Here is a 9,513-nt window from a genome sequence, read left to right on the forward strand (position 1 = left end):
TTCTGCAGCGGTATAGTCATCCAAATGGTCTTGTTGTTTTCAGAATATGATTTTAAAATCTGTTCCCTTCTGTTTTCCCAGTTTCAATCGGATTGACATTCCTCCCTACGAGCACTATGACAAACTGTACGACAAGTTGCTCACTGCCATCGAAGAGACGTGCGGCTTCGCTGTTGAGTGAGTCACAGATGCAGGCAGAGCTCAGCAACAACCAGAAGCAACATGGTTTGGCCATGATGAGCCTCCCCTTACAAATCAGTCCACTCAGACAGGCGTCATCCACGGTTGCTTCACCCAAGGACATCCATACTTCCCGGGGACACGTGGCCAAGCTAAGGGAGGGTGGGCAGAGAAGACCAGAAAATGTCATCTGACTCCGGGGTTGTTTTGTTGTTGTTTTTTTTAGACTCTCCAGCCCTCCTTTATGACTTTTTTTTAATCATTCAAAAGGATCTCTTCAGCTGCTAATAAATAAGACTATTTACTAACTTGTGGAACCTGCAAAATTTGCTGGGTCTTCCCTTTTTTTTTTCTCTTAAGTTCATTTTAGCATTTAAAAAAATAGACTGTATTCCATGTAGCAATGTTCCATCGAGCAGAACACAAGGTCAGTCCACTCTGAAACGACATTAACAAGTCTGGTTTGTTTGCTAGAATACAGGGTTATTGATGGTTACCACAGCCACTTGGAAACACTAAATTTGGATGCAGAGTGTGTGTGATTTGGGCTGTTCGGTGCCTCAGTGATCACACTGGGGCTATCAGTAATGCCAGGGCTGGAAAACGGTGATGTGAGCGGATGAGAATGCAAGACTGGAGACTGAATTAGGCAGAGCCCGACTGTTTACAACCCTCTCCAAAGACAGCAGCAGGGACCTCAGCTCCCGAGTTGCTGCCTGAACAACTAGCGCTACATTCCCAGAACACCACTTTCAAACGTCTGACAACAAGTTTTGTTGAATGAATGACTGAGTGAATGAATTGCTTGAAATGTGTTATTTTTATATAACAGGGAAAATTAAAAAAGAAACAATAAAATTCTATATAATATATATAATTTATTGTTGTTATATTTCAGATACCCCTTTACATTGTTCCAGAAAAAATACAAATCTTTTAAATGTTAAGTTAACTGTTTAAATTATGGAAGACAATTTGTGAAAACAGAATTAAGCTTGACTGAATTTCACTTAAGAAGGCTGTGTTTTATTTCTTGACGTAACCCCTCTCATACTGTACAAGGAGAGGTATGTCTTCAAGGGCAAAAAATCTTAAACACACTGTCGTGTGAGTGCCATTATCATTTTGAATGAATGAATGAATCTTTGCAAATATTGAGCGGACCCTTTAAATTCTACTGATTTTCATCCTGTAGCAACACATGGTGGTGTGGTGTGACGTTTCTCTTCTATTACCCTTTACAGTTTGTCATTTGTAGCTGGGCTATATTAATGTCACTAGCATGAAAGCTACCATTCATTTCTAATGGTACTCTGTTCAGAAGCGTCATCATAATCTATTTTGTGTTGCCTCCATGTTGTTGAAAAAGAAAAACCTCTACTACCTTGTGGCCATGTGGTGCTAAATAGCATTAACGTTTGTCTTATATTGGCAACCTTACTCATTGACATACTACTGCTTAAAGTGCACAATACACTACTCGTGCTCATACCTGCTTGTGGCCACAAAACACATCCAAGAAACCAAGAGCTCTACCAAGCCACATACTCAGGAGATGTCATATGTAGTTTGTAATGTCCTTTTAATTTGACGACTGACAAGAAACTAATTCTGACCATTTGTCTTGATTTCCTGAATGTGAAACGGTTTAAAAAGTCTTGTCATTTAAATAATTTTGCCCACAGTAGACCATTGACATATAGTAATCGTTGCATGTGTCCATGTGCTTTTGTTTGTTTTGAAAGGAAAATGAATGAGATGAACTTGTGTTTTAGCCTGCTACACAGTCCCCATCAGTAATGTTTTCATTTAGAGGAAAGGGGATTGTTTTATACGATTTAAAAATTAAATTGTTGAATGTTTTCAAAAGATGCTGCCTGTCTAGCAATCTCTATGACCGTGGACTGTTCTTAACGTTTGCATACACACAAAAAAAATGAACTCTTAATTTTCCTTCTTTTATGTGGACTTGTGTGTATGCAAAGTGAAAAGTGTCCTCAGATGGTGCTTTGTACAGTAATAAGATATTGTTCATATGTGTGGATCCAACGACCTGTAATTTATCTTTTAACTTAAGTAGAAGAAGATTTTCTTGAAATGGAAAAAAAGGAATTGCACACAAACAGAACAAGGTCGCCGTGTGTTTTTAACGGTGACTTCTGCAACGGATATTCATTCGCCTTTTTAAGTCCAGTGCACAAGCTGATCACCCTACTGTCTGTTCCTACACTACATCGCTCAGCATTGCCCCGTAGCTGCCTCTCATTGAAGAACTGAACTTTTTATTAAACAAGTCAAAGTTGAGAGAGATTTTTGAGCGCTTTTGTTTTGTTTTTTAATAGCATGATCCACTAGCAGGACTATATCTCTCATAGCTGACTGATGCAATTTGATGTATGTTAACACTATCATTTTGTAAGAGTATTTTATTTTTGTGTGTAATTAGTTCTAATTAAACTTGCCTTTGTCTAACAATGTAAGGCCTTGTACAAAGATATGTCTTGTCCTTTTTCTGTTTGAATGGTCAAATGTCATAAAAAAGACTTTTAATCAAAGACTTTAATTGTTAGGCTGCTTACAATAGAGGTGCTCTTCAACTGGCCCTTTGGTACAGCACTTATTTACATTAGTTATCATGCAAAGACTCATGGTTTACATGACAATTACACATGTTTCCGGCCACCCACTGTGTACTCTGATACCACTCTGGATTAAAACTTTTGTCAGATGGGGGCAGGGAAAGGGGGTAAATGACTGGAGAGGTTGGGGGGTAGGGGGTATTGTTGTTTCATAGATATGCAAGTAAATCATACTACACAGAGGTCTGCGTCTAAGACTGTAAAGACAATAGTAGTTTAGACTTCAGGATAATTACACATATTTTGATGCTTCCCTGTGTAATCAGTATCATTAAATATGTCAGGGATAACAATATGTAAAAACACAATCTACAATATAAAGGTGCAGTAATTATGAAAGACAAAATACTTCTTAAAAAATATTCAGGTAGGGAGTAAACCGTACTCTCATTGTCGTTTTGGTCCACTTTTAAGACCGAGGTAGCCAAAGGTCATAAACATGACCTCTGTTTATTTTCCTCTAGAAGAAAAATGCTTTTTGCCAAGCTATATACTGGTTTATACCAACAAATCTGTAATAATTAAAGATTATAATAAAGTCATTAACACTTCAAATTTGCTTGTCCACTTTTTCCAACATAAGTTAATGTGAAAAATCATCACACAGATTAATTACATTGGCTGTAATCGAAAAATACAAGAGGGAAAAAAAGTAGTCTCTTTTTTTTTGGTCCCGATGACGTCACTTACCGTAATACATCGGAAGCACAATCACAGCCGGATAACCAGTTTCTGTCTCGTACATATTCATCCGCCCATGTATCAAAGGGAAACGCCGGAAAACCGAGTTTGGCTTTTCACGGTGGCATTTTTTAAGTGTAAGAGAAATTAAAAAACACATAAACGATGTTTACTTTTTATGTTAAAAAAAAAGTTACGTCTGCAATGTGTCTATGTTGTCAGTCGGTAGAAACTGAAGTTGAGAACCGTCTGGCGGATGGATACATCAGAAGGGGGGACTTCCTTGTGCTATATAACCCGGGCCTCATTTTCTCTATACCGGCATTTCAGCACCACTGCCGGTCGGGGTTTCTTTTAGACGGCCAAGCCACAGTGTAGAATATTTATATCTTTTTTTTTTATTTATACTCGTTAACGTAAACTTACTTTACAAAATGCCTGGGTATTCCGACAGAGACCGTGGTAGAGACAGAGATAGAGGGTGAGTACATTTTCTGGTTTGTTTAAGGCGAGTTTTTCTTTCGTGTGATTTGTAGAAATGGCCGACAAGAATACAACGTTAACGATATAACCAAAAAAATGAACAGACTGGCTAAATACAATCTTTTTTTTTTTTAGAGTATCTAATTACGTTTTATTCTAAGTGATGATCTTTCCCTATGTGAATAGCAGGCAGTTTGCCGGCTTTATCTGTATATGGGAGGCCTAACGTTTTACCGAGGAAGGAAACCCGTTGTCTTTTGGCTCAAGGCCTAGTTTGGCCTCGTGCCCCGGCACAGCGGCTTTTCGTTAGCTTCAGGGAAACGTTAGCTGACTAGGCGCTACGTTTCACCGCCACATGAAGCACCGATCGTGGATATCGGTGGACTGTGATTTCACAGACTTTTCTAGAGATGAGTTGGATGCAGATGGTCCATCTGTAGTTAACATGTAATGTGTAGAGTCACTGCTCTAGCGTGGAGGGCTGTTGCTAATGCAGCTGGCTAGTCGGCTTTTCGCCATGTGGCAGAGTGAATGCGGATACAAAATGCCGGCTGTTTATCCATTGTTCCTCTGCTGGCTGGAAAGTATATGGCAGCTATATAACTTCAGTGACGCAGTTAAGATTAGTCTGTTTTAAACCGCTGTTGCCGCCGCCGTTATTGAGACAATTCGGTCCAGCCGGACTCAAACCACGACTTAACAGTTAATTTATTTGCAGCTATGGCGGCGGCCCTCCTCGCTTCGGTGGCAACCGTGGTGGAGGTGGAGGGAAGTTTGGCAATCCTGGCGAACGGCTGCGGAAGAAACAGTGGAACCTGGACGAGCTCCCAAAGTTTGAGAAAAACTTCTACCAGCAGCATCCCGATGTTGCCCGAAGGTCTCTGGTAAGTAGCGCTAGTCCACATGTTCATTGAGATGTTACCCAACACTACTGGGAATGTGCCCTTTCATACACGTGTTGCCCTTATGTAAGAGGTTATGTAAACTGAACTAAAGTTATTTAATTTTTATCTTGCAGCAAGAAGTTGAACAATATAGAAGGGCCAAAACAATTACGTTTAAAGGGAGAGATTGCCCAAATCCTATTGCAAAGTTCCATGAGGCCAGTTTCCCATGTAAGTATGAAACCATGAACCAATATCACAATACTTCATCAATTTTAGTGCATCTCAATTAATGCTGGGCTCTTTTCTCCAGCATATGTGATGGATGTGATCAACAAACAAAACTGGAGTGAACCAACTCCCATCCAGGCTCAGGGCTGGCCACTGGCTCTTAGTGGCAAGGATATGGTTGGCATTGCACAGACCGGCTCTGGGAAAACTCTTTCTGTAAGTTGCACATGACAAGCAGACAAGCTAGATCAGTGAGGGTGTGATTTGATTTTTATATTGTCCCACGCACTGACTGTTTCATGTTTGCTCTGCAGTATTTGTTGCCTGCAATTGTGCACATCAACCACCAGCCTTTCCTGGAACGTGGAGATGGTCCCATTGTAAGTACACAGCCACATTTTTACATGAATCTCAGAAAAGGGTTTTAGCCCGTTGACAACAAAGTGACATACAATATGCAGCAAGCGATCTTATTTCAGGTCAGAGTGTAGCTGCCTTTTGAATGCCATAACTTCCTCCTTGACAGTGCTTGGTGCTAGCGCCGACCCGTGAGCTGGCACAGCAGGTGCAGCAGGTGGCTGCCGAATATGGCAGAGCTTCTCGCCTGAAATCGACCTGTATCTATGGAGGAGCGCCCAAGGGACCCCAGATCCGTGACCTGGAAAGAGGTATTGTAGCTTCCTTTTTTTTTTTTGCCCTGATGCATTGTCTTAAGGGTTAGGATTTCACAATGAGTCTCTTCTTAAAGGTGTGGAGATCTGCATTGCTACTCCGGGAAGGCTCATTGACTTTCTTGAGGCAGGAAAGACAAACCTCCGTCGCTGCACCTACCTTGTGCTGGATGAGGCCGACAGAATGCTGGACATGGGCTTTGAGCCACAGATCCGGAAAATTGTTGACCAAATCAGAGTAAGTACTTTGAGGGTCATGACATCTGTCAAATGTCTCACTGCTCACCAGTTCTAAATGTAATGGAACCTGTTTCTAATTGTTACACTGTCTTTGCAGCCTGACCGTCAGACTCTGATGTGGAGTGCGACTTGGCCGAAAGAGGTTCGCCAGCTGGCAGAGGATTTCCTGAAGGAATACGTCCAGATCAATGTCGGGGCGTTGCAGCTCAGTGCCAACCACAACATCTTGCAGATAGTGGATGTCTGCAATGATGGAGAGAAAGAGAACAAGTGAGTAATCTTACCATGGCAGTAAGAGGTGTTGGCGCCAATGTTATTGTAATGGCTTTAGGTGACAGTGACGCATTTTTACATTTCTAGTAACAGTAAGTGACTTTTCTCTTTAAGACTTCTGCGACTCCTGGAGGAAATCATGAGTGAGAAGGAGAATAAGACCATAATCTTTGTAGAGACCAAGAGGCGGTGTGATGACCTCACCAGGAGGATGAGAAGGGATGGGTAAGTGTTGAAATGAAAATACTGATTCACAGCATGACTCTGTAATGGCCTTCAGAGTTATGAAGTACAGATAAACATTGAAACCTTTTGTTTTTAGATGGCCGGCTATGGGAATCCATGGAGATAAAAGCCAGCAGGAAAGAGACTGGGTTCTCAATGGTAAGCATGAATCACCAGTAAATTTACAATACTGGTTAATCAAAGCTGTTCAGGAAATGACCATGTCTGAAATTTCTTTCTCTGAACCAGAGTTCAAATACGGAAAGGCTCCAATTCTCATTGCTACAGATGTTGCCTCCAGGGGTCTAGGTCAGTATCCTATCTGCGCTGGGTTTTTACCCTAATGTATTTCAAAAAGAAAGTGTATTTGCTTTCTTTAACTCTTCTGCTTCTTTCTGAGTTTCTCCCCTGGCCTGAAGGAGCAGTCTGTGTGGCAGGGCCTTGGCATGACAAGCCCAGGTCTCCAGAGGGGGAAGGAGGATTCTTGGAGGTGTCCTGACTGGCGAGGCACGGGTCTCCCAGTCGCGCAGATATACAGAGGTGACCAGGCCCAAGTGCAGCATTACGCGCTGGCCTGCCTAAAAAGGGGGGCGAGTTGAGGGCTGGCCACAGTTCCTCCCCCATGTGCTCGTCTGTTCTCTGGCAATGGTTTGGACTGCTTCTCACACCCAGGCTCTGTAACTGTCCCAGCTCAAAGCCCAGCTACACTGTCTCCTATTGTCTTGCATGTATGTTTGGGCACTGCGTTGCAAGCCATTTGAGTCATTTGGGGGGTGCTTTTTGTTGCGTAGACTTGTTGTAAAGCATGGGTGGCGTTTATGTTGCAGTTTTCTAAACTCCTGTCGGAAGAGCAGTCCGCCAGATCGATCATACCTCACCTCTGTAATGACATGGCTACTGGCGCTTTTGGTGACAGTGGGACATGCTAGTTGGACACACTTGGACAAAAAATCCAAGCTCACACTCCTCCCTCGCCTGCGTTTCAAAGTCATGTCGAGACCTGCCAACGAGAGACATTAAGATCAAGTGAACACGGGGTCTGGAAAAATCTTGCCATGCTGAGTGGGGATGCACTGTTTTGTAGGCATCCAGCAAATTGGTTCAGATCTACAGTTTCTTGGCAAGAGACACTGCAGTGTGAGCTTTATAACAAGCATCCCGTGAGTGCAAAGGGACCTTGGTTAAGTTCTAGTTCAAACACTAGGAGGCAGTAGTGTGCATAGCAGCCCTACTGTAGGGACACCTGTGGGTCACTTGAACATAAGTGGGGCTTGAGCTGCAATGGGAATGGACTAGTGAATGCATACTCCAAAAAAGTGGTAAGACTTCTGCTCCATTCTTTCCGAGGGTGGTTTAGCAGTGGTTCGGAGGGTTTTTATCGTATCCCACTGGATTGGAAGCCATTGGAGTGTGCATCGTTTCTCTCTTCCCACCGTAGTCTCCCCGTGGAGTAAATATTTGTGTACTTTGTCTAATGCTAGTCTTTTGCAGCCAGATTTTGCCCAGCCGTCCCTACCTCATGAGCATTCTAACTTTTGTTTTTGATGTGGTTGTGGTGGCGCTGGCGCACGTCTTTGTGTGCTGTCCTCCTTTGCCTTTATGCCACACCGCAACACAATCTTACAGATGTTGAAGACGTGAAATTTGTCATCAACTATGACTACCCCAACAACTCTGAGGACTATATCCACCGCATTGGCAGAACGGCTCGTAGCCAAAAGACAGGCACAGCTTATACCTTCTTCACTCCAAACAACATGAGGCAAGCCAGCGACCTCATCTCTGTGCTCCGCGAGGCCAACCAGGCAATCAACCCCAAGCTCCTCCAAATGGCGGAAGACAGAGGAGGTAAATCTAATTGGTGAGATACAGAAACTGTGCTGTGAACTGCAGCCACTTTTTTTTTCCCCCCTGCTGCTCCTTTTGTTTGTTCTGAGGATTGGATGGGTTTATCATAATGAACTTATTTGTATCACTTTTTTTGGTTAAATTTGTTTGGTTTTTTTAAACATGACTAGCCATTCCCCTCTCCTTAAATGTCTTGGGTTTTTTTTTCTCCTCCAGGTCGTTCAAGGGGAGGCCGAGGTGGTGATTATAGAGATGACCGTCGGGATAGGTATTCCTCTGGAAGGCGTGATTTTGGCAGTTTTAGGGACAGGGATAACGGTAGAGGGTTTGACAACGGACCAAATAAAACGTTTGGCACAAATTCACAGAACGGAAGCTATGGGGGCAGTAACAACAGTGGCAGCAATGGCTTCAGCGGAGGCAGCTACAATGGTAATGGACAGTCCAACTTTAGTAACAACCAAACGGGCGCCTTCGGAGGCCAGACCAACTTCCAGGCCCAGCAGTTTGTTCCCAGTAAGGGTGGTGCACAGACTGGCGCGAGTCATCCCCCTTTCCCATTCCCCCAGGCACAGGCTCCGCAGCATCCCCCACCTCTGGTGCCCTACCCCATGCCCCCTCAGTTCTCTCAGTAAACACGCCATACACTTGAAAGAAGTAATTTATTGCTTTTGTCTTGTTTTAAGTTCTACACTTGATCCAGTTTTTTTTACACAACAGGGTTACAAACAACATTAACCTCTATCAAGCCTTTTAAGATCTGCAGTGCAGCAATGGATGTGTTGCGCACTTGTTTCCCTTACTATTTAATTTGTTACATTCCTCAGCAATGTTTAGTTATGTTTTGTACTAGGTAATTACAAATGTATTGGTTTTTCATGTATCATTGAAAGTGATGTTAAGCTCCAACCTTGGAAGTGCACTGCATGATCTTTCAAAATAAAACATTAAAAAAAAATCTGCTTTTGTGGTATTTAAATTTTCAGTCATTGTGGAAGTTACTGTTGACTCATACTTCATTGGAGAAGAAATAATGCTACACTGCTACTGCCTAGCATGTCCAGTAGGGGTCGTGTTTCATAAATGCACGAATTCAGGCATCCTGTTGAGTGTTTCTCCCATGCGCTTGAACAAGCATGTCAACTTTACGTATATAGT

At 42.7% G+C, this 9,513-nt stretch overlaps 2 protein-coding genes across 3 annotated transcripts in view; both read left to right on the plus strand.

Moving 5' to 3' along the window:
* LOC119883833 (E3 ubiquitin-protein ligase SMURF2) overlaps positions 1 to 2,674 on the plus strand; it is a 55,878-nt gene extending 53,204 nt beyond the window's left edge. The window contains exon 19 of the mRNA XM_038694411.1: positions 82 to 2,674. Coding sequence (XP_038550339.1) covers positions 82 to 181 — 100 coding nt within the window. The 3' untranslated portion in view covers positions 182 to 2,674. The remainder of the gene's footprint in view (positions 1 to 81) is intronic.
* Positions 2,675 to 3,817: 1,143 nt separating this feature from the next.
* Positions 3,818 to 9,313, plus strand: ddx5 (DEAD (Asp-Glu-Ala-Asp) box helicase 5). 2 transcript variants are annotated; one of them, XM_038694414.1, is made up of 13 exons: positions 3,818 to 3,981; positions 4,702 to 4,867; positions 5,002 to 5,098; positions 5,181 to 5,314; positions 5,413 to 5,478; positions 5,625 to 5,766; positions 5,847 to 6,007; positions 6,107 to 6,279; positions 6,397 to 6,507; positions 6,605 to 6,666; positions 6,757 to 6,816; positions 8,134 to 8,355; positions 8,572 to 9,313. In XM_038694414.1, the coding sequence occupies exons 1-13, from the start codon at positions 3,935 to 3,937 to the stop codon at positions 8,988 to 8,990; spliced, it is 1,860 nt and encodes a 619-aa protein (XP_038550342.1). In that variant the 5' UTR covers positions 3,818 to 3,934; the 3' UTR covers positions 8,991 to 9,313. The 2 variants fall into 2 exon arrangements, with proteins under 2 accessions (XP_038550342.1, XP_038550343.1); XM_038694415.1 differs by having other exon boundaries at positions 8,134 to 8,368; positions 8,572 to 8,735.
* Positions 9,314 to 9,513: the final 200 nt, after the last annotated feature.

Source organism: Micropterus salmoides, unplaced genomic scaffold, assembly GCF_014851395.1.
Source record: "Micropterus salmoides isolate LMB-PRFRI ecotype aquatic unplaced genomic scaffold, ASM1485139v1 Ms_hic_scaffold_10, whole genome shotgun sequence".
Taxonomy (NCBI): Eukaryota; Metazoa; Chordata; class Actinopteri; order Centrarchiformes; family Centrarchidae; genus Micropterus; species Micropterus salmoides.

Coding starts and splice junctions, on each gene's coding strand:
- ddx5 (XM_038694414.1), top strand. CDS start 3,935: ATGCCTGGGTATTCCGACAGAGACCGTGGTAGAGACAGAGATAGAGG. Junction 5,479..5,624: donor AACGTGGAGATGGTCCCATT/GTAAGTACACAG, acceptor CCTCCTTGACAG/TGCTTGGTGCTAGCGCCGAC. Junction 6,508..6,604: donor AGGAGGATGAGAAGGGATGG/GTAAGTGTTGAA, acceptor TTTTGTTTTTAG/ATGGCCGGCTATGGGAATCC.